This window comes from Talpa occidentalis, unplaced genomic scaffold (genome assembly GCF_014898055.3).
Source record: "Talpa occidentalis isolate TD23 unplaced genomic scaffold, MPIMG_talOcc4v2.1 talOcc4.9, whole genome shotgun sequence".
Taxonomy (NCBI): domain Eukaryota; kingdom Metazoa; phylum Chordata; class Mammalia; order Eulipotyphla; family Talpidae; genus Talpa; species Talpa occidentalis.
Genome location: NW_023605305.1, coordinates 33,044,959 through 33,070,433, shown reverse-complemented (window position 1 = coordinate 33,070,433; position 25,475 = coordinate 33,044,959). Strand labels below are relative to the sequence as shown.

General features: G+C 37.0%; 1 protein-coding gene across 1 annotated transcript in view; it reads right to left on the bottom strand.

Moving 5' to 3' along the window:
• Positions 1–1,431: 1,431 nt before the first annotated feature.
• Positions 1,432–25,475, bottom strand: part of ZYG11B (zyg-11 family member B, cell cycle regulator) — a 56,788-nt gene continuing 32,744 nt past the window's right edge. Inside the window, exons 4-14 of the mRNA XM_037498151.2 lie at positions 25,168–25,308; positions 22,342–22,518; positions 19,315–19,379; positions 16,762–16,861; positions 16,467–16,517; positions 13,757–13,918; positions 13,599–13,646; positions 10,565–10,762; positions 10,387–10,439; positions 8,556–8,653; positions 1,432–8,237 (exon numbers count right to left, since the gene is read on the bottom strand). Of these exons, the coding sequence (XP_037354048.1) occupies positions 8,047–8,237; positions 8,556–8,653; positions 10,387–10,439; positions 10,565–10,762; positions 13,599–13,646; positions 13,757–13,918; positions 16,467–16,517; positions 16,762–16,861; positions 19,315–19,379; positions 22,342–22,518; positions 25,168–25,308 (1,284 nt within the window). The 3' untranslated portion in view covers positions 1,432–8,046. The remainder of the gene's footprint in view (positions 8,238–8,555; positions 8,654–10,386; positions 10,440–10,564; positions 10,763–13,598; positions 13,647–13,756; positions 13,919–16,466; positions 16,518–16,761; positions 16,862–19,314; positions 19,380–22,341; positions 22,519–25,167; positions 25,309–25,475) is intronic.

The window sequence follows — 25,475 nt, the reverse complement described above, 5'->3', positions numbered from 1 at the left end:
ATGCATAAATAAATAAATCTTTGAAAAAAAAAAAAAAAGACCAAGGGTTCCTTTTATTCACAACTGTGTCCATATCTGTTACCTTGATAACATCATATTTCAGCAGTTACAACCATTTTGGCAAAGTCCTCAGACAAGGGGGCAAGGCAAGGGGGGAAAGATGCAGGCATTAGGGGATGGCCTTGGAGAGACAGACCAGCTTGGCCAGCTGCCTAACCTTGTAGATAAGAGTGCTGAGGCCCTGGCCACGAATCTTGAAAGGGAAGAAGCTGTAAGTAAGCAAACTTGTTGATTATGCCTGCGTTGGAGTGTTCATTGCACCTGGGCTGGAAGTTCTGCTGGAATTTTTATTATATTCATTTGTTCAATAATATATTTTCGCTTCATTAGAGCCAATACCATAGTAGGTGTAGCTTTCTGACTACCCGACTTCCTGAGAGGACGCTGCTGGGAACAAAGGGATCAGACCTGCCAGGCAGACCTTAAAATGACTGAACACAGAGAGCTGTTCTCCTTTTTGTCTTCTTGCACCCGGGTCTCTGCTCAACTGATGTTATCTGCTGGTAGGACAGATAGCATCCTGCCATGTACCAGCCAATAAAATTTCTTGTCTCTCTTAGAGATCCCTTTTTCACTCTGGATGTAAATCTGTATTTGGATCTCTTCCTGTATTCTTAAGAAGGTATAAACACTCATGGTGAAGACTCATACGCTGGGTCATTTTACCCCAGGTTTTTCCTTAGCAGGTGTAGCTTCAAAATATATATGTCGGGGCCTTCCCGGTGACTCAAGGGGTTCAGTCTCAGCACTATGAAGCTATTGGCAGCCACTGTAGCACAAGTTTGATCCCCGGCCAGGAGCTAACCCATGTGGTGCAGCAGACCTCTCCTGCCTCGCCACTGCTCCCCTCAGCAGTGTATTTCAGTAGATCCTCCTATTCTGCTCAACACTCTATCTGGTGAATCCTCTCAACCTGCTCCCCACCCAGCACCGCTGGCCTGTACCCCAGTTCTTGTATGCATAAATAAATCTTTTTAAAAAAAGGAGAAAGAAAAATCTTTAGGTACCAACTGCTATAGAAAGTATCAGGAAGTGCAGACCTGAGGTGGGGATATGGAAATTGAGGGCCATTAGGGAATCACTGGTCCTTACAAATTACCCCAATCACACCCTAAAAGTGATTTATTTTTTTGAAAAAGATTTGTTTTTGCATACAAGGGGTACAGGCTAGAGTTGTGGGGGGGCGAGAGGATTCACCAGAGACAGAGTGGGGAACAAAACAGACAGATCGACCGAAGTACACTGCTGAGGGGAGCAGCGGGCTAGGCAGGAGAGGTCTGCTGCACCATGTGTGTAGCTCCCTGGCTGGCCAAGGATCAAACTCATGCTGTAGAGGCTGCTGGCAGCTTCATAGGTTACGTCTTAACCCCTTGTGCCACCAGGGAGGCCCTAAAAGTGATTAACAATAGATAAGAATTCCACAAATGAATGGGCCCCTTCCCCAAAAAACACTATCAATACAATTTCTGCACTGGCAAAATTCAACTCTCCTCCAAGACTGCCCGCCTGTGACTACACAAGTGTCTCTTTTGTTTCTCCTTTTCCTAATAAACCTGTCCTTTTAAAATGTAACCCTTCACCTGTGTCTGTGCAAATATCTTGTCTCCTTGGGTACTGTGCTGCTGAAAGGGAATTTTGCCAAACTTTTCTCAGAGGTAAGCCAAGGATCCCACTGGTGAACCTAACATCTCATCAAAACAACATCACTAAGGGTTCATTCCTTTGTAGAATTACCTACTGTTAAATCAATCACTTTTAGGGTATGATTGGGGTTATTTGTAAGGACCAGTGATTCTCTAATGGCCCTCAAACTCCATGTCCCCACCTCAGGTTTGCAACTCTAGATACTTTCTTTAGCAGTTGGCACCTAAGGATTTTTCTTTTCTATGGCTGATTTAATGATTATGTTAATCATTTCTACCCCCACCTCCAGTTTTTGGCCTTGTGAAACCTCCATCCTAAATTTTCTACTCTTAGCCTCCATCACTAGTTCTTAAGATTTGTGATTTACATATATCACAAGTCTTGGTTCTGTTTATTTCTCCCATTGTAGTCATCAGCAGTAAAACCTTTATTATGTAAAGAGATCCGCCTAAGAAATAAAAGAATTGGAATCACAAAGAAGCACAAACTGTCAGCACTCTTAAACCTGAAAGGGTCAGCTTGGAGTTAAGAGGACTGTGAAAGAGCATGAGTAAAATTTAACAAATGGATAGTAGTGAACTTGAAAAAAGAGATATTGCTCCCGGGAACCAAATTAACTAGGGAAATGGTTCCTTAAGACTAATCATGGGCTTTTTTTTTTTACTTCTCTGACCATTTGGTGCACCTTCTCTTCTCTTATTCACTTGATGCTTATTCACACATTGACTAATATTAAAAAAAAACCTCATGCAACAATATGGTGGGGGTGGGAGCTACTGGATTGGATTGGATTGGAAGTCTGAAAATGATAATTGTAGTGCAGAGTCTATCATTGCTGTGTGACATGAGCAAGTTCATTTGGCCTGAGTTTTTTTCTTCTACTATAAACATTTCTGAAACTAAAATCACTTATTCTTCCTGGCGCAAGAGTTCTCATAATGTAGAGTTGTTTAATCTCCCTCCCTAAATGCACTTAAACAATATGCATTATATAGTTATGTGATTGTCAATTCAGATGTTCTCTGGTAAGTGTTCTTGGGTTGTTTAATGGTGTCTAGCCTGCATTAGCTATAACTTCTACCTCTATAATAAGCACTCTGGACTGGTCTGTAACATGACATTAAATTCCAACACTTAAAACAGTACCTAGTATAGGTATTTAATGATATGAACAGTTTCAATACTAGGAAACTTTTGCAACAAAACTATTGGCCTTTTTCATTAAGCGATTGTTAAAAGCGGAATCTGAATCGTGCATTACTAAATTTTACGCAAATGTCTGGAATCAAAGTAAACAAAACACTTTACATAAAATTTATAACATTTATTTAGGCCAAAAAAAATTCCCAAACAAAAAACTGTACACACAATATTAATACCTAAGTGATGTCCTGATTTAAAATCTAACATGATTCATGTACAGAACACTCCAAGTCATCTGGCCATAATAAGAATAAAGCCTTCAGTCCAGACAATTGAGAGGCTTTTGGAATGTATATACATTAAACTTTTCAATAAGTTTTTCTTATTATTTGAGTGGAGTTAAACTCTTCCATCAGGAAACAAGCAAAAAACAGCTTATTCACAAGTCAGTGAGAATTTGACAGTGAGGATTCTACAAAAGTCAGGGATTCAAAAAATTTTATTCTTGAAGGATTATGTGAGATAAATCTTGACACACATTCTCCTATTTGTAAGTGGAAAAAATGCTCTCAAGATTTTGTTTGTATGCAACTGTCTCAGTTTTCATTAACTAATTAGCTTCTTCCTTCTAAATTGATTAAAATAAACTAAAAGAACCAATATGAAGTTTTCCAAATGTCCAAAATCACATTCTAACGAACTCTACTTATGATTTCGCATCAAATAACTTTGCTAAATCTGGATTTTCTAGAATTCTTAATAGTCTTCTGTCTAGCTATAAAGTTTGGCTATGCTGTCACAGCTTTTCTTCATCCAGAGAAATGAGACAGTATTGATCTTCCCATAATTTATCCCCCCAAATCGGGGAGAGGAGAAACAGGCAGAGAAAGCACTTTCTTAGGCTACCAATTGACTAATATAGAACATGTCAGGCTAAGATTTGGAAACCCAAGAATGCACAATTAGGAGTGTACCAGGTCATGCAAAGCCTATGAAATACTGAAAAAGATAGTTATTGCTCATTTAAAGCACATTGAGCAAATTTTCCTATCATATTGCTATTTTCATCACTGGACAAAGGCTGAATTTGCATCATTCCTGAAAGAAAAGTTCATGAGTTAACACTAAAAATTAAAAATGTGTAATACAAAGCAAATGTAAAGATTAAACTTTCAGTATCAACGATCATTTAAATCAGCTACAATCAATTTTAGAGGGAAACCGTAAGTTTGCAAACCTCTCAATAAGCTGCCTCAGAACACTACAAGTCATGGGTCACTTAAATGACAGCGATAGTTCTGAGAAATGCGTCATTAGGCAATTCTATTGTGCAAACATCATGGAATATACTTACACAAACCTATATGGTATAGCTTACTACAAACCCAGGCTATATATAGGGACAACCGTCTTATACATAGTCTGTTGTTATCCAAAACATTGTTATGGGGTGGATGACTATACTCTGAAGTCCTAGCCATATAAAGTTCCCGAATAAAGAACACACAGATAAAGCTGCCCACATCAGTTGACAGTATGATACTGCCTTTAATTTATACCATCAGTTTAGTAATAACACTGTTTACCGCAAATGAAAGTTGCACAATAACCAAATAATGTAAACATCCCACTAGAAGACAGGGGAGGGGTAGGTTTCACATATACAAGACAGTAAGTTTGCTTTCACTGCTACTCATGATCTCCTTTGAACTTTGGGTACTGCCACACGTCCTATGGGGTCATACATTAAAAACACAAAACCAAAACTATGACTCATAAATCTACCCTAATTTAACACAAATATATTTTCATTGCAATGTTCTTCAAAGGTGCTAGATGTTATCTTGACATAGGACGTAATTGAAAATACAGTCAAATGAAAGGGAATGGGGAAAAAACAATTCTACTCCAAAGTTCCATTAAGTATAGCTTCCTAGGCTGAATATACAGAATTGATGTTTTAAACCTGCATCTTTGATTATTTAGCAGTCTTTGATTATATAGCAGTCTTAGGGTGGTTTACATCCACCTTGGATAATTTACTTAAATTGACTAGTGTCATTAAATGGCATTTTTTGCCCAGGAAAGAGAAGCAGCAATATTTAAGGTCATTTCTTGGAACTATGGGTCTGATAAGATTTTTCAAATTTTCTACTAAGATTAGTAGCCAATAGGAAAAAAGATGAGTAGCCACTGAGTACTTCACCAGAGGTTTAACTAACGCCTTAATACTACGCTATTCCTGTTTCTTTTCAAACAAAAAAAAAGAACTTTTTACAGTATAAAGACCATAACAAAACATGTGATGGAAAGGATAAGGAGCCTCAATTATTTTTGCTTTAATTTCAGACTGTTCCTATTTTTCACTCCATGATACCAACATGCATCATCATGTTTTAAAAATCTAATTCCATTTCCTTTAATATAAACCTTGCTGTTGCCTGCTGACAGTTATTGTGATATTGTAAAATATCTGAGCACACCTATAATTTGAACAATGAGTGGTTCAATCCTAATCTAAATTGTGCTTGATATAGCACCTCTACGCTACTGAAGAGGTAACCCTTGAAGGCACCAAGTACTATTACATTCCAATATACAGATGCAAAAGAGGGGCCTAATAGATTATAATTGTAGAAGCTAACCAGTTACGCTTTATAATTTCAAAATATACATCTAATGAATTTAATCAGATTCAACCCCTTACAGACAATTCTGTGCCTTAACTAGATATAGATACACAATCTTAAGAAACATCCCAACCACAAAGGCACTACAATTTTTACAATTTTGGGATGTGATACACTATTTTGCTTTTAAGATTGAGAAGTATCTGGCCATTATCAAAGCTCAAAGTAGCAATTTAAAATTTAATGTTGAATATTGCTGAACTTAAGTTAGATTTTAATTTTAAATTAAATAATTTAAAATTTTTATTAATTTTAATCTTCTGTTGATATTATTCTGAATAATGAAGGAATTTACTGCTTCCTGTACATGTTTAGCCATTTCTGAAAACAATTTGTAAAGATAAAAACCTAGAACTAGCCTCATAAGGAACATATATTTTGTCTTAAACAGGAGACATAGTAAACTGAAGCCAAAATTCTCAACTTGCTTTCCCTTAACTAACATAAGAAACCTGGAAATGGTCAACTTCCAAGCTATTGTATGCTGTCTGATAGTCTGCATTTTTACCTTAGACATTACAATTAAAAGACAAGAAAAAAGAAGAAATATCTAAAAGAATTTTCCATTTCCTCTGAAATGGACTTAATCTGAAAATTTATGTTGCTTTTATAAAAATTTCTTAAATCAATTAAATCAGCATCAACCCATAGTATAATATGGGTTTTAAATATCTTTGTTTCTAGAAACCTATTTTCTTTTAGTTTAAGTTTTCATTCCTGTGAAAGTGTTCCAAGTAATTGAAACCTGACTATTGTGACAGTGGTGTAAAAACATGTATGTCAAAAATCTTATCAGCATGCTAATAAGCCAGCTCCTTTCTAAATAAAAATAATTCTGAGTAGTGACCATTATTTAAAAGTACCACTTAAGGGCCTCCCCTGATGGCGCAGCGGTTGAGTGCTGGACTGCGAAGCTGCCCGCAGCCTCTGCAGCGCCGGTTAGATCCCCGGCTGCTGGCAAGGGTCCCACATGGCGTGACAGACCTCTCCTGCCGTGCCTGCTGCTCCCCTCAGCAGTGTATTTCGTCCATCTTCCTGTTCTGTTCCCCGCTTTGGCTCTGGTGAATTCTCTCACCCTCCCGCGCTTCTGTACCCAGTGCTTGTATAAATAAATAAATAATTTTTTTTTTTTTTTTTTTTTAAAAAAAGGTACCACTTAAAATCTCTGTTTAAAACATTTTGGTTATCCATGAATAATAAAGACTGTAGATTAGCCTTACCCACAAATTAAAATTTAAAATGAAAAATTTAAATTTCTTTTAAAAAAATTTATCTTTTTAAAGTTTCTTGGTGATGACTGCCTCGCAACTGCTATAATTGATATAAAGATAACTGATTCTTTACTGTAATAGGAAAAATAAGACACTCTTAACAGGTCTCTTAAAGGAAAGGCAGGTGTCTAAGAAATAACCATCAAAAAACATTTCCTTTTATGCAATGCAACTCAAATTATTTATATTAATAGTAATCTCTTAATTTTTGGCAGTGAGATGGCGACATCTTCCTGCAACATTTGATAAATTTATGTGGAAACAAAAAAATTTTTGACTTCTTAGGGCAAAATTTACAGCTATCAATTATACTTTAACTGAGCAGGTAACATTGCATGTAGTCTTTATTCCACAGAACAAAAATGACTGAAACAGAAGAGAAAGAATGGCCAGTTTTAACAAGACAATTTTTTAAAATTTTACATTTCCACAACAGTATGACACATAGAGCCCTGGACAGATAATCTTTAACACAGAATGCTGTAATATTATACACTGTGATGCTTGGGGAAATATTTCTAGAGACTAACCAGTGTCTGTATAGAAAGTGGCATTCCATGTTTCTAGGCTACTGATCGCTGCCTCAAAGAGGTGGGCTCCAGAAGGACAGCTGTCACAATTTAAAAATTATACCATGAAAGTGACTGTTGCCCCAGTTCTTAAACTCTTTTCTCCACTAATTGCTTTTCTTTTAATATATTTTTCTGCCATCCATTCAGGCTTCAGTCAGTGAGTAGCTTCCACAAGGAGAGAACTCAGATTCTTTCACACTAAGAAGGACATCTTATAAAAGATACACAGACACAGAATAAAGGCATTTTATACAGAAGCAGTATAAAATTTACAACTGAAGCAGTGCCAGAAATCAGGAGAACAGCTTATCTGAAGCTGCAAATTGATTAGAAGGAACTTAGAGATCTGAAAAATCTGGTCTAAGGGTTCGTGCAAACTTTATCATAAAACTGTAGAATTTCAAGCACAGATAAGTTCAAACACTGAAAGATGTGGAAAACTTCCTAAAAGGCAATGATGAAGGAGAAACCCTTCTTGCCTCTTAAGTTAAAAATCACAAGACAAATTAGAGGCTGTTCATATGGGCAGTACTGTACATCATCAATCTCAAATTGATCTTACGACTTTTAGTCAGAAACCCTCAAAATATCACAGAGGATGATATTCTAAATGAACCTATCACAGAAAGAATTCCTGTGATTCAATTATCCAATTACCTATGGCTATCAATTTAGTCTGGCCTGGGGCTGCTTTTTACAGGGAGGTGGTCTCCCATGGCGTACAATGTGTTTTTCTAAGCTGTCCAAAATGGCCACAGCAATCTGTTGGACATGGGGATCAGTCTTTTCGTGTTCTTTTATGTTATATAAATGCTGCAATCCACCTTCCTCAATCAGCATGCTGCAATATCTTGAGGCTGAAAGGAAACAGGAGAAAGCTTTTCTTAAAATGCAATTTATCCCACAAAAAAAGAGTTCTTATTTTACTTCAATTTTTTGCTGTTATGTTACTGAATAATGCTAACATATGCTGCTGCAGTGTGATAAATATCTCTGTAATGACTTTTTTCACATGATACATAATTCATTTTTCTTTTAAACGATTTATTTTAATTTATTTATGCATGCAAAAACTGGGGTGTAAGCCAGAGGTGCGGGGAGTGAGAGGATTCACCAGAGACAGAGTGGGGAACAGAACAGACAGATTCACTGATTTTTCTTTTTTTAGTACATACGGTTCTTGCTGCAGACATGCTGCATGGCCCAAACTGCCCACAGCTGGACTCCTGGTGTTGTAAAACAGCCAAGTAATGGGAAAAATGGATTAAAAGACCTAAAAGGGCAAAAGAAATGAAAAAAGATTACATCCTGAACTTAGTGTCTTTTTTAAAAAGATTTTATTTTTATTTATGCATATAAGAACTGGGTAGGCCAGAAGTGCAGGGGAGTGAGAGGATTCACCAGAAACAGAGTGGGAGCAGAATAGGTGGATCTATTAAAATACACTACTAAGGGAAGCAGCAGGTGAGACAGGAGAGGTCTGCTGTGCCATGTGGGTCACCTCCCTGACCGGGGATTGAACTCATGCTGCATTGGCTACCAACAGCTTGATAGTGCTGAGACTTAACCCTTTACACCACCAGGGAGGCCCTTAGTATGATTTTTTAAAGTAATGATTCCTGAGCTTTCCATTCTAGAAATTTTGCCCTATTTCTAAATTGATATGCATGTATTATGAAATTTGTATTACAGTACATATTTTGTCTCCGCCATTTGAGAAAGGATTATACTCAGAAAAAAAATCTTCATACAGAAGACGAAATTTTTCAGAACAAGTTATTAACAGAGAAAAACATGTTTTCCAAAAGTACTTTTTTGGTCTGGAAATTTATAAAAGGAGAAGTTAGTTAATAAATAATTGGTTGATCGCCATGTATGAGGTATACAATTAGCCTATTTCTTCTGGTCTTCTGCACCCTCCCCCCAAATGGGAAAAATATAAAGCTGAAGAAGTAAAAAATATTGGCAGAATCAGCATTTATGAAATAAACCACAAAAAAATAAGTTTTAATAATACTATTCAGCAGCAATATGGATATTCTAAGTAATTAGCAACCTCACCATCATGTTACCTACTTGTCAAAAACAGAGTTAGGCATACACTTTATTTATTTATTTTTTTAAAATATATATATATATATTTTTATAGAGGCATGTTTTATTTATTTATTTGTTTGTTTGTTTTGTTTATACATGCACTGGGTACAGTCAGAAGCGCGGGAGGGTGAGAGAATTCACCAGAGCCAGAGCAGGGAGCAGAGCAGGCAGAAGGACCGAAGTACACTGCTGAGGGGAGCAGTGGGCGACAGGAGAGGTCTGCACACCATGTGGGACCCTCCTCCGATGGCCGGGGAGCAGCCAGGGATCGAACTGGCGCCGCAGAGGCCGCGGGCAGCTTCGCAACCCAGCGCTCAACCACTGCGCCACTGGGGAGGCCCTAGGCATACACTTTAAAAAGTTACTATAAACAGTTTCTCCAAACTAATCTAGTGCCACTTTTCTTTCTTCCAGTGTGTCATCCTGTTTTAGACCTTGTTACATTAACATATCATTTCTTTTTCCTAAAATTTTCTGCACCTAATCATCTCTCAAAACTCAGCTCACAATCCACTTTATTTGGAAGCTTTTTCTTATACTTTTCCAGTGAAGATTTAAGTACTCTCATCTTTAATTTTACAGCAATCTACACACATAACTAGCATAGCAGTGAATTATATCTGATTCACATTTGGTATTCCTAACTAGGCTGTAAGATTCTTGTGTGGGGGCACAATGTCTTACTTATTTTTGAATTTCAAAAGTACTGAATAAGTCCCTGGCACTTGTCTTCAATAAATGTAGAATCAAGGACTGATGACTAAAGAAAAAAGTCAAAATAGTTTGCTTCTTTCAAAGCCAGTATGAAAATAGATGCCAAAGGGAAAAATTATACATATTGTAGAAATGATCTCCAGGCAAACAATATGACTACATTACTGGTTGAATGTTAATTATCATGCCAATTACCTGTATGCTACCATCTCACACTCAGGAGTTGGCCATTTCAAAATAGCTGAATGCTGTAAGACACAAGACAAGCGAGAAAGGATTACAATATTTATTACTACAGTATTGCATTATAAGGTTTTGATAATATAACTACGAATGTTGTTTGTACACTCCAGAAAACACCAAATTACCATACCAGATCATCCAGAAGAGAATTCCTCTGGCTACGGCTCAATGTCCATGCTTGTTCACCTCTAGATATTAAATGGGCAATAATTCCAGCTGCAAAGTAACTGACTTCCACTTCGATACTGTGTAGGAGGCTACTAATATGGTCTATAAAATCCTTCCACATTAACTCAGAATGCAATTCTTGCACTTCAGCTATGTTATTCTGAAAAAAAAAAAAAAATAAATTTATTATGTATGATAAATGGCTAAGTGACTTTGTATGCTAAGAAAAAATAGAGATTACAATAATTTAAACATGAGCTGCACATAGGCAAACGGTGAAGACAACAGATTACAATGATTTAAACATGTACCTACATAGGGTAGTGGGATTACAGGTGATATATACTTTTTCTCTTCCTTAAACAATAAAGTAATAAGAAAGGTAGAAGAAATATAGAGTTCCTTTTCAAGCAAAATGATTAACTAGATAACCAATAAATCCTTTTACTACAAAATATCTAGAAATGTTGAGTGAAAAATAACTAACAGCTTTTAAATATGTAAGTTTACTTGCTCGAGCAAATCGCAAACACAGAACGAAACTAAAGCAATAACAAGCCATCACCTGCAGGAGAAAGAACACTGGGTTGTATGAGTTATGTAAGAATAGAAGGTAAAGACTGCAAATTGGAAGTAAGATTTCCCATTCCAGGCAAGGGCTTTCAAAGCATTACACCTCAATAAAAGACTGGACAATACAGACATATGAAAAAGAGGCTTATTGAAATTTGAGACTGAGTCTAAATGGAAAAGATTTCCCTTGTGATTTATAACTACAGTTTTTCAAACTGAAAAGCAACAGCAAGATAAGTAGGGAAAAAAACAGGAAAGTTTGGTATTTGTAACAGAGAAAGGTGAGTGCATCCAAAGAATAAAAGGATTAGCAGTTCTGAATAATGTAGAAAGTCTAAGAAGACAAGAAAGCATCCACTTGTTTGAACATAGTGATCACATGTATTAAAAAAATTCAGTCTTAGACCTCTACTGAATGCCAGTGTTTGCCTGCTGGACTTGGAGTAAGATGGTTTTCCTAGGCAATACTTAAGAAAGACTTCTGCTCACATGTGAAAAAATTTAAGGGTTTCCAAACTTAAGACTGGTTGATCCTCCTAAAGGATTAAAGATCCAATTTATCTCAGCATTCTAATGATTAATCCTCTTTCTTAAAACTTCTTTTGGCAGGGGTTGGTACACTTAACACCCCCATTGTTAAAGGGTAAACTACATATAGTTTTGTGGCCTTCTTTTCACTTATTACATTGTACCCATTTTCTTACTTAATTAGTATTTACAAGTATAGTAGCAACCTTCAACTATTACCTCAAGCAGAAAAAAAATTACACCTTAAGTTTCTGAACAGTCTTTGAAAGAGAAGGGACTTCGGGGTGGAGGCAGTGTGTGCACATGTGAATGTATGCTTGAGTGTGTGGACAAGGAGTTAGGAGTAGTCAAGTTAGAGTCTCAATTACTTGGACTCTATTTGCTATTCTTTTCTTCCTCGCTCCCTAACCCCCACCTATCTGATGATAGTGGTAGGCATATATATTTGCATTTATTTTCATTCATTTACAAATCTCTTCAAATGTTAAGGTTGGGGGTGGGTAATGAAAAATAGTACTGGGGCCTCCCTGGTGGCACAGGTGGCTGAGCACAGCACTGTGGGGCTGTCCACAGCCGCTGCAGTGCCAGTTAGATCCACGCCGGCTGTGGAGCAACCCACATGGTGGGGCAGACCTCTCCTGTCTCGCCCACTGCTCCCCTCAGCAGTGTATTTCGCTCATTCTGTCTGTTCTGTTCCCCGCTCTGTTTCTGATGAATCCTCTCACCCTCCTGCACATCTGGCCTATACCCTGGTTCTTATATAAATAAAATAAATCTTATATAAAAAAAGAAAAAGTAGGACAGGGTAAGGGAAGAAAAGAGCAGTGGAAGAACAGGAAGAGAACAATGAGATGAAAGGATTAACCTGGAATTAAGGAACAGAGTCTTGGAGGAGGTGACAGAATTACCCTTTGATAACTGTTGTCACTAAGGCCTGAAAGATGTTTTCAAAAATCTAGAATTTCTGAATATGGATAATGCAGAACTAAGTTCACCGACCTGGCTACCCAACTTAAATAGACTTTAAAGTTGAAACTTTAGTGATAATCTGATTTCTGGAGACTTGGAAGTCCTGGCTGAGAAATATTCAAATATCACCTACCTAAGTATGAGCGGAAACAAAATCGGAGGTCTCAGTAAAGGACTCAGTAGAGTGAGAAATTTGAAGTCTTGACTTGTTTAACTGTGAGATTACAAAATATGGAAGACTACAGAGAAAGTATTTCTGAACTGTTGCAGCAAATTTCATACTTAGATTTGATCAAGATATTGAAGCACCCTACTTGAAAGAGAAGGTGAAGGTAATGATGACAAAATAAATACAAAAAACTTGAAATCTATATTAGATTTTAAATAAGCTTTGTGGAAGTAATGTCACTATATTTTTTAAAGATTTATTTATTTTTGCATACAAGAACTGGGGTGTAGGCCAGAGGTGCAGGGAGTGAGAGGATTCAACAGAGACAGAGGGGAGCAGAACAGGCGAATCTACTGAAATACACTGCTGAGGGGAGCAGTGGGTGAGACAGGTGAGGTCTGCTGTACCATGTAGGTCACCTCCCTGAGCTGGACTCCAACTCTGCAGTAGTTGTGGATTGCTTCATAGTGCTTACCCCCTGCGCCACCAGGGAGGCTCCCCTGATTTTACTATTTTTGCCTTATCATTCCAAGTAAGATTTACTAATCTGTTAATGACCATATTAACAGATGTAGAGAAAATTTTGTATGTAGAGAAAATTTTTCACTGACCCTATTATGAAATTCCCTAGCAATTTATTTAGAATCTTAATTTTTCTAATTTAAGTTCATTGTATTTGTCATTTTTAGCCCAGAATTTAAGATCACTTTAAAAAAAATTATAGCTTGGAATTTAGCAGCAAATGCTTATATCTTACCAAAAGTCCTAGGACTTTTTGTTGAATGGATGACTCAGTTGGGAAAGACTGTAAAAAGAAAGAGAAACCTGTAACTATCAAAAGAACCAAATATAATAAATGATATTTATTAATTAATCAATAAATATCAAAAGTGTAAACTAAATTCCCATTCTAACCTCTAGAACCCTCATGAAGAGTTCTAAACCTTGGTTTTCAATAAAGTGTCTGCAAGTGGTTGGAGATTCATCTGTAAGGTTCCAGAGTGCACTTAAAGTAAATTTCAAAGTAGTGTCCACTGAATTTTGATTGGTTTTTTGCTTCACTATTTGAAGAAGTTGCTGAAAGAAGGAAAATAAAATTAATTTCTCATTGAATTGTTATTACAATTAGAGGTAATAATGACAAGTCTGTGATGATTAATCTCATGACTTATAACATTACCTATAAAGGTTCTTATAACAAACAGCCTCTTGGATCAGACTTTTCCTTCAGCAAGTATAAGATCTTTATAAATACTTCTACATTATTCTGATCATACCTACAATCTAATTGCCTATAAATCAAATAAAAAGGAAAATAATTAAAGCTTAAGGCCAACTATCCCACCCAATTGGTCACAACCTATACTTATTTACAGATCCTGGTAATAAAAAAGATATAGAGGGAAAAGGGAAAATGAAGCTAACTTTTTTTTTTTAAAGATTTATTTATTTATGCATATAAGAACTAGGGTACAGGCCAGAGGTATGGTGGGGGGTGAGAGGATTCACCAGAGACAGGGGAGCAGAACAGTTAGATCTACTGAAGTACACTGCTGAGGAGAGCAGTGGGCGAGATAGGAGAGGTCTGCTGTGCCATGTGGGTTAGCTCCCTGGCCGGGGATTGAACTCATACTGCAGTGGCTGCCAAGAGCTTCACAATGCTGAGACTTAACCCCCTGAGTCACCAGGGAAGCCCCAAAGCTAACATTTATTAAGTATCACCAAATCATATTCTATACTACAGTACTGCTACCCGTACTTTTCAGGAGAGGAAATGGAATCTGGGAAATATTAAATAATTTGAGGCTGGTCAACTTAGTAAGAAAAATTAATAAATCAACTCCTAAGTTTTCCTTCCAAAAAAAAAAAAAGACAAAATAGGGCCTCCCCGGTGACACAGAGGTTAAAGACAGTGCTGTCGCCAGTTACTGCGGCACAAGTTCGATCCCCGGCCGGCCGGAGAGCTAACCCACATGGTACAGCAGGCCTCTCCTGTCTCACCCGCTGCTCCCCTCAGCAGTGGATCTGCCTGTTCTGCTCCCCACTCTCTCTGGTGAATCCTCTCAACCCCCCGCACCTCTGGCTTACATCCCAGTTCTTGTAGGCATAAATAAATAAATCTTTTTTTAAAAAAGAGACAAAATAAATACAAGAAACTTGAAATCTATATTAGATTTTAAATAAGCTTTGAAATTTCATTTGTAAATTATTTCTATACTTTCAACTAAGATATTTCACTTTAAAAGAATGTTTTAAGAACTATACATGGCGGGCCTCCCCGGTGGCGCAGAGGTTGAGCTCTGGGTTGCGAAGCTGCCTGCAGCCTCCGCGGCGCAGGTTCGATCCCCGGCTGCTCCCCAGCCACCAGAGGAGGGTCCCGCATGGCGTGCAGACCTCTCCTGCCGCCCGCTGCTCCCCTCAGCAGTGTATTTCGTCAGTCTGCCTGCTCTGCTCCCCACTCTGGCTCTGGTGAATTCTCTCACCCTTCCGCGCTTCTGACTGTACCCAGTGCATGTATAAACAAAGCAAGCAAACAAAACAAAACAAAATAAATAAAAACATGCCTCTATAAAAAAAAAAAAAAAAAAAAAAGAACTATACATGGCATCCAAAATTCCATTTTTGACTATACTTTTAGGAGTGAAAGGAAGCTTTGCTAACACAGATACAAGTAAACTATTAAAGTTACATATAATTCAGGAAAAAAACAAAATGTATATTAGTAGACTGAAAATCTACTGAATCTAAAAATCTCTGAATATATTTCTTTTTTTTTTTTTTATAGAGGCATGTTTTATTTATTTATTATTTGTTTGTTTGTTTTGTTTATACATGCACTGGGTACAGTCAGAAGCGTGGGAGGGTGAGAGAACTCACCAGAGCCAGAGCGGGGAGCAGAGCAGGCAGAAGGACTGAAGTACACTGCTGAGGGGAGCAGTGGGCGGCAGGAGAAGTCTGCGCGCCATGTGGGACCCTCCTCTGGTGGCCGGGGAGCGGCCGGGGATCGAACCGGCGCTGCAGAGGCTGCGGGCAGCCTCGCAACCCAGCGCTCAACCGCTGCGCCACCGGGGAGGCCCCTCTGAATATATTTCTAATCAAAATTACTGAGACACATATACAACAATAAAAAGTCACACGTAAAGCTAAATGTCACCCCTGAAAATAGTAAAAATAAATAAAATCTGCATCCCTTTTCTACTAATTTAACATATATTTTATGTAAGGTACTTGGTTTTTTTTCTCCCTTCTCATTGAACCATTTTAGTAACTATAAAGTAATTTTTAGTCATTCCTAATAAAATTTATGTGACTTACTCGAGATCATACAGTAGCAATAGCACCTTCAACTCCAGAATTCTTACTCTTTCCATTACACTACTACAGCCTTCTCCTCTCTTTGTATAACATCTTTCATTCATTCATGTCTCTATTATTATACTTATTAGATTGTATTATAACCATGTCTACATAGTTATTTTCTCTACTATACTTTAAATTTCTTATGGGTAGGAATTAAGATCCAATTCAGTTTGAATCTGTAATATCTAGTAAGGTGGTAGGTACCTAATGAGTATTCTATACATATTTCACAAATAAATGGCTGCAGAGGAGATCACAAACTTACTCTGACAATGAAGAGCTCAGCACCAAGCTGTGCAGTTTGTTCTGTAGAAAGCTGCAAGCAAGCAGAACACATGGTAAATGTCCAAGAACTCACTAGTAAGTTAATGTATCACTGACTCCAAAGGTCACTCTGAAATCTCTGACCAGCCTGGAATTCTGCAATATTGAATGCATCTTGAATAAGCAGATTGGCAGAGAGGTTTACTTGCCTTTCTGACATATAGATTTTGGGAAAAATAGTAACTATAATGGGAAAAAGCTATTTATAGAAAATTACTCAACAAGAATTCAAGTACCTTGGCAGCCAGAATGGAAATGATAGCAACTGCCATCCTTTGCATGTTTTGATCTTCATGGTTACAGAGCCACTGCATGACAAGCTTGGCTGCTTCAAACCTGAAAACACACAAAGGGTTTCATGAATTAATCCTGGAAGCCCAGGCACAGTTTCAAGCTCTCACTGGGAATTGATGCTATAAATCAGGCAGGTGAGAAGGAAAGGGAAAAAGTCCTCTTAACTGATACAGAATAACAAGTATACTTAGTATTTTGGAGACAAAGCCTCATTATTAGTTCTGACAAACTTTCTAAGAAAATCAGAGTTTTGAAAATATGGCCAAAACTATCTGGAACTCATCTTCTAGAATTATAACATTTCTATTCTGCAGTGATTTCTTGCCTGTAGTTAATTAAAGTATTTCTGGGTTCCTCACAGAACAATGGGTTCATTCATTCATTTATTCATTCACATACAATTGTTGAGGTCCTGTTTTGTGTCAGGTATTATTCTTGGTTCTGGAGATAGAAGAGTGAATGAAATAGAAAAAAAAAAATCTATTTTTTTCTCAGAGCTTACATGCTAGTGGGGAAATGTAATAAATCAGAGAAATTAGTAAAACACATAGATGGTGTATTACAGAGGAAAAATTAAAAGCAGGGAAAGTGAAAGATGAAATGTTGAAATTTTATACAAGGCAGATAGGGAAGTCCTCAGTGAAACTTTTGAGGAAGTAAAAAAAACTACCCATGTGGACATCTAAGTAAAATGGTAAACACAATGACCTTGAAGTATGAGTGGGAAGGTTCTGAAACAGCATGGAGGCCAGTGAGACCAAAGCAGAAAGAACAAAGGAAAGAGTACTAAAAGATAAGGTCAAAAGTTAACAAGGGAGGTATATCATGTGAGTCTTAGTAAAGAATTAGTTTTTACTCTGAATGAGATGAAAAGTCATGGAAGGATTCTGAGCATAGTTGTGGCATGAACTGATGTAGGTTTTTAATATAACTATTGTATTAGCTATGTTTAGAATCAACTTCAGAGGGTAAAGACTGAAACAGGGAGAGCAGTTCAGAGACTAAAATTCAGGAGAGAAATCCCTTTTAGTTTAGTCAAGTGGTAAAAACATAAGTGAAGAAAAATAATCAAATTCTGGGTATATTTTGAAGATAGAGCTGGATTTACCAAAGCACTGAATGTGGTATGTGAGGTAAGAAGAGAAATCTCTGGATAACACTCAGAAATACATCTGATTATTTTAACCACAACTTAATCTTTTAAGACTTAAATAATTACTTCCATTCAGAAGCTTTCCTAGGCAAGTTTATTATTGCCTTATCAGTGGGCCTTAACACCTTATAACTCTGTCAGAGAACTGTGATTATCTGCAGACTCATTTGACTTCCCCTTTGGCCTGTGAGTTCTCTGAGAGAAGGAACCATCTGCTGTTTAGTCCTTCATACCAAGAACCCAACACAGTGCCTGACACAGAAATAGTTCTTAATACATGATGGCTGAATGATTTTGATGCAAATCACTCCTCTATTAACTTCCCTCAAATCTATTGTTACCTCCTTTCTATTCCCAAGGCCCTCTCTGATCCAGTCTGTTAGTGGTATGACAGTAGATTCCTAATGGGCCACTCTCCCTCACTTTGTGCCTACAAATCGGTAATAAATCTATCAAAGGACTTTGGTATGATGTCATTCCTGTATTTTAGGACTATAATATGAGCCCACACTTTCAAATCTTGCTTTTCCCTGCTTTTATTACAAGGTGAACTGCTCATTAGTCCTCAAATATGCCCACAATTACAAAGCAATAGAGAGAAGTTAAGAAAATGATTTCTGAAGTTCTTTGACTTTTGGGGTTTGAATTCCGGTTCTATTTAATGTTAGTAACAATAATAAAATATTTCCTCCTGGGAGGCAGTACAGTCAAATCATTAAGTCATCATACACTTTAGAAGTCAACCACCAACAACTAACTTTAGGACTCTGGGCAAGTTCCTTAATCTCTCTGAACTTTAATTTTCTCATCTAGAAAACAATCTTCCACTCTATATCTTATACCATAGAATTGCTGTGAGAATCAAATGATATCACATATAAAGCTATATGATCTCTGTTAACCTGTACTTTAAGTTTCTTCATAATCCAACATTAAATAACAATAATAATGAAAGGAATGACACAGTGAAAAGAACACTGATCTTAGAATTACAAGACCCGAATCTTTCCATTCTTGCAGTTACTAGCCACGAAACCATGGACAAGATACTGATTCTTTGTATGTCTCAGTTTCTTGAGTCCACAATATTGTATGGATATTCAGAAAACTATAACCAATATATTTCTTAAGCAAAGGACTATGAAAATCAATCTATCATGAATGTCAAGGTACTAAATTAGAATAGATTTAGCATTCTATAAGGCAAAGCACAAATTCACCATTTTATTAATCATACACCAGGCATATCCTCGCTAGTAAGAGAAGACCCTTTTTTGGGGTCATTAGACAGATCTCTAAAATTCCATTTTTCCCCCTTTTATGTTCTAAGGCTATCACTTACCTGTTAAATGGAACATCTTGGAGGATCCGGTCACTGCAAAGTGAAAGGAGGCAATTCTTCTGTAACTAAAGAATCAAAGGGAGGGAAAAGTCCTTATTAAATTATTTATTTTTTAACCAGAGGTTAAAAAAAGGGAGAAAGATAAATGAAACCCAAGTATTTCTTATATCCTTTATTCTGTCCACCTACCATTGAAAGACTGACATACTGGACCCACGTAAGTTTATTTGCACATACTCATGTTTTATCTTTTTTCATTAAGTGAGAACTAAGGTAACAAATAGGTTTATTCTAGCAAATCTCCCTCTATTCTGGTTGCCTCATCCATGAGTTAACCTTGTCATTTTTTAAAAACACTTCTTTTTTCAAAAAAGAATTATTTATTTATGGATATAAGAACTAAGGTACAGGCCAGAGGTGTGGGGGGTGAGAGGATTCATCAGAGACAGAGTGGGGAATAGAACAGATGGACTGACTGAAATACACTGCTGAGGGGAGCAGCGGACGAGTCAGGAGAGGTCTGCTGCGCCATGTGGGTAGCTCCCTGGCTGGGGATCGAACTCGTGCCACAGTGGCTGTGAACAGCTTCATATGTTGTGTCTTAACCTCTTGCACCACCAGCGAGGCCCAACCGTGTCATTTTTTTAAAAGATTTATTTTATTTATTTATGCATATAAAAGCTGGGGTGAAGGCCAGAGGTGCAAGGGGTAAGAGGATTCACCAGAGACACAGTGAGGAGCAGAACAGGCAGACTGACTGAAATACACTGCTGAGGGGAATAGCGGGCAAGACAAGAGAGGTCTGCTGTGCCATGTGGGTCACCTCTCTGGCTGGGGATCAAACTCGTGCTGCAGTGGTGGCTACGGATAATTTCATAGTGCTGTGCTTAACCCCTTGCAGCACCAGGGAGGCCCAATCTTGTCACTTGTTTTTGAAGAGGACGACAAAGATAAAGGCTAACAGTTTTGCCTGGTGACAGAGCATCAAGGAATTTGTCATCCGCTTTGAAGATAGCTTGACTAACCTAAAGCACATGGGGCTAGTGTTTTAAACACTGGCCACCAAATAAGGAGGGACTGATGGGAGACTTGGCTCTATTTTTTAAATGAAGCAGTACAATTAAACAAAAGAAAATGAGAATATGAGTCATTTATCAACAGAGTGAAGGTATGCCAACATAACAGAAGGTTTTCAGGTTCTTCCCATCAAGCAAAATAACTTTTAAGGTATGGTTAAATAAAGTCATAATGCATATTTCTAATTTTTTAGAATTGATTTATTCAGTACATACTGAAATTTAGTATTGCTTTGTATTTTCTGTGTGGTTCCTTCTATTATACAGTTTCTATATATCTTCCATGCAACAAATAGGATGTTAATTTTATATCTTTTTTTTCTATTTCTGGAACAGCTTTATATACTTGGAAGATCTCTTGTCTGAAAAAGACAATATAAAAAAGTTGATTCACAGCAAGCAAAATCAGATTAACAGAATATATAAAGATATATAGAGACTATATTATATACAAATCAATTGGGTATTTTTAATAAATGATTCCATAGATCTGGGATATACTTGAGATTCTAAACTAAGTTTGCAGGTGATGCCAATACAGTCTGGTTAGCAGAACACAGTTTAAGTAATGGAATCATATGTATGTATTCTTCTGCAATTTTTTATATCCAACTTATAATTGATGTTAATCTAGGTGGTAGTCTGCATTTGTAATTCATTCATTATTTACTATTTTGAAGTATCCTGTCATATGACAAAATCTGGGTTGATGGACATTTGGTGTTCTCAATTTGACGTCATTATAGAAAGTGCTGTTGAGGAATATTTTTTATAATACATGCACATATATAACATATATAAATAGCTTATTGAAATATATTGAGATATAATTCACTTACCATACAATTCACGTACTTAAAGTGTATAATTTAGTGGCTTTTAGAATATTCACAGTTGTACAACCGTCACCATAATCAACGTTAGAATATTTTACAACTCCAAAAAAGAAGCCCATACTCATTTCTCCTCACTCCCATTTTCTAATATTGTTTATTTGCACTTTTCTCATTTTTCTTTGAACAATTTTGTCAATTTTTTCAATATTATTAACATAGTCAAAGAACCAGTTCTTGGGACTGTTGATCCTCTCTAATTCAAAGTACATTTGCTTTTTATTGCATTTTTTTTTTATTTTTATCTTTAGTACTTCCTCTACTTTCTCTGGGCTTATTCTCTTATTGCTTCTCTAACTTAGGAAGTTTATTTGTAGCCCCTTATACTAATGATTTATACCCCCTTTTGGGAGGGGAATCATAGCTTGTGCAAGGGGTTTTTTATTAGAAAATACTTGAATGGTTCCTGCTTTGTCTTCTGTTCATCTGGTGTATAAAAGCCGTGAAAACCAAAGTCTAAAGTTTATATAGTTTGACAGTTTCCCTCAATGAAGGAAGATGGCTTTCATGATCCTCTCACCACTCTAGATTGCCATTTTACTTGATTTTTGACCTCTAAATATTTTTTACTAACTTACCAACTCACTGCAAAAAATTTTAAGTTAATATAATAATTCCAGCAGCATTTTTAGTTTTCATCCTGAGGATAGGTTATTTTACTATCCATGGTATGGTAGGTTACTACCATACTGCTAGAAATAGAAAATTCATGTCTTTTCATTTCTGTACTCTGCTACTTTATAGCACCTGGTTTATAACAGATGCTCTATGCCTATTGCCAAAGTCATCAAAAATTTAAGATTTAGGTGGAAGATGAGTTTTCTATGACTTAAACAATTTTCTCCAACATTTGGATTTAAGTACTTTTAAGCAGGGAACATATTCAGTTTTCCACTTCTGTATTGTCCTCCACTCGGTTATGCCATAAATTTATTACTTTACAACTCACAAAGGCATTTGAACTTCCAGCCTTGGTCTACTAAACTGAACTGTTAGGGGTAGGAGATATGTAGCAGACATTAAAAGGACTATTTGAAAGGGAATTCTTATATGCTTACCTGCTGGTGATTGGGAAAATGTTCCATGGCTTTGAGCAATAAATGGGTCACATCAGCCAAGAGTCGGACAGGCATTCCTGCTGCCAGATCCTGCTTGGTTAAGTTAAACACACAAGCGCTTGCAGCCAGTTGCACCGGCAAATTCATAGGATGGTTTCTCATCCCTGTAACCACAAGCTGGAAAAAAAATTACTTCCTTCAATCCATGATATAAATACAAACCCTTTTTACATAGCAATATTACTTGTACACCTGTAATAATGTCAAAGATGTCTTAAGCACCTTTATCATAGTCATGAGCAAAGAGCCTAGGATTCAGCAGTTACTCACAAATACCTACTCCTGCCCATCTGGTTAGGTAGGTATCAAGTTCTTCAAATTTAGAGATTTATTCATTAGAAACTTTTGTATTCAGGTAACTCAGCACTATATTTCCAAGACCAATGTCTGCTATATGGAAAGCACTAAATATACTCTACTGAGTAGCAAATTTCATTTCAATACCAGCATCCAGTTTCTTGAGACTACTGCTAAAGTTAATAGAGTACAATAAAATGCAGTCACTTCAGTCACTTCCCTCTGGCCTACAGAACTACTTCTTACCTTTTCTTTCTCCTCAAATCTTCAACAAATCCCCTTTCCCCTCCTAGCCTTCTATCAGCAGAAGATCTCATTTTCAAATACACTGAGAAAACTGCAGAAAAGAACTCCAGGTCCTCACTACTACAAATACCCCACTATCAACAGACATGTGTACATATGGTGCCTTCCTGTCTAACGATCAGAAATGATCCTTTTGGGTGCCTGTCAAAAGGCAATCCCCCTGATTAGGTGCAAGAGCCTTTCCTTTTTTGTCTATCACGGACATTGCTTCAGCTGTCCTCCCCTCTCATCAACATTTTATTATATTATTGGATCACTCAATCAGCATACAAGCTATATTTTCCTCCCATCTTAAAAGGAAAAGTATACAACAAAAGCCTTCTTTAAATCTCATCTCCTCAGCCAACTCCCACCTTTTTTTCTTTGTTCTCCTTTCCAGTAAAAGTCCTTAAAAGAATTCCTTATATTCTTTCATTTCTCTCTGTATCATTAATCAAATGAAAGGGTGAATGAATAAATATTTCAGATCATGAATAGAAGACTAGTTCTTTATTGCTCAGATTCACAGTATCCAAAACCAAAAATAAAAGATAATGTATATACCAAGTTCCAGTGTCCTTTGGACACTATATGGAGGGGGGATAATATGTTGGGGATAGCATTCTAGAGACTGAAATGTTACTGGTCCCTATCCAAGCATTTCATTCTTAAAATTTAAGATATGGGGGAGATTAAGATATTTCTGACCCGGCCTCCCTGGAGGACACAGGGGTTGAGTCTCAGTGCTATCACACTATCACCGCTGCAGCCAGAGTTCAATCCTCCGCTAGGGAGCTAACCCACACATGGCACAGCAGACCTCTCCTGTCTTGCCTGCTGCCCCCCTTAGCAGTGTATTTCAGTATATCCTCCTGTTCTGCTCCCTTGTCTCTGGTGATTCCTCTTACCCCCTGTATCTCCGGCCTACATCCCAGTTCTTCTACGCATAAATAAAAATAAATCTTTACCAAAAAACAAAAGGTATTTCTGACTCTGCCACTGACTTATTACTCAACTCACAGACGCTCAGTTATACAACATTATAAGAGAGGATAACATTTATCTCTTGAGATTGTTGTATGAACTACAAAATAAAATACAGCCCTATATACAGGAGTTTTCAAAACTAAGTATTAGATGGGGGTGATTATTAAGATGCGGATTCCTGTACTTCATTCAATTCTACCAAACCTGAATTTCTTGGGGATAGAGTTAACAAATATGCTTTTCTTTTGAGCCCTCCCTCACACGTAAATATGCTTTTAAAAATAAGCAAAGTTCTGTATTTCTGGTGGGCAAAGTACATATTTTGACAAATATTGTTCCAAGCAATCAACAAAATCAAGAGTCTTCTCCTCTTGCCCTTCAAAAGCTATCTTGGTTAGAATATGTTAACTGAAGAATTTAACGTGATTAGTTATGAAAGCACATGAAGCTCATAAAGGGCATGAAACAGTGCTTTATAGAATTCCAATACTGTTTCTTTAAAAGTCTGTAAGGGGGCCTCCCCGGTGGCGCAGCAGGTTGAGCACCATGCTATGAAGCTGTCCACAGCTTCTGCAGCGCAAGTTCGATTCCTGGCCATCTATGCAGCACAAGTTCGATTCCTGGCTGTCCAGGGAGAAACGCACAAGGCGCGGCAGACCTCTCCTGACTCGCCCACTGCTCCCCTCAGCAATGTCTTCAGTTCGTCTGCCTGTTCTGCTCCCCGCTCTGTCTCTGGTGAATTCTTTCAACCTCCCCACCTCTAACTGTACCCTAGTTCTTGTATAAATAAATAAATCTTGTATAAATAAATATTTATAAATATACATTTATAAATAAATGTATAAATAAAAAAAGTCTATATGGAAGCAATGTAAGGCTAATCTAAAATGCAGGGTCTTGATTATATAGTTTCATTTTCTACTACAGCTTGTGATAAAATACCAAAAGGATCATAGGTTTTAGGCTGTTAAATATGCACTAGAAGGCTTTTATGTTGTTTAATGAGACAATTATAAAACTTAAGTGATACTATGCAACTAGCTTTTCTTACTGTCGCTAATAACTGAAATTCTAATCAGTGGCATTACAAAATAAAATCAAAAATGAATACAAAATTTTCATCAGCTTTCTTCACAACATGATCATCCATCCAGGGAGATACTTTTTAAAATTTCATATCCAGTTTCTTAGCCTTACCTTTAAAATTTCTGGCTTTGTTTTTTCCATCACATGAGTCAGGCTAAAAAGGTGAAAAAGAGCCTCCCGGACAAAGAATGCCCGTTCACTGTACCGCTTCAATGCTTCTGCAATCTGAATTTCATTGGCTTCTCCAGATACCTTTGAACAGAGCCAGAAAATTAGTTTTTAGGATTCTTTTCAATCCTCTAATTTTCTCTATCTAAACATCAATTATATAGAGATCCCAGAACAGCTCTGTAAAGGTATGAAACAAATGAGAGCAATTATTTTCCGACCCATCAAAACAAACATCTAATGAAGGTATA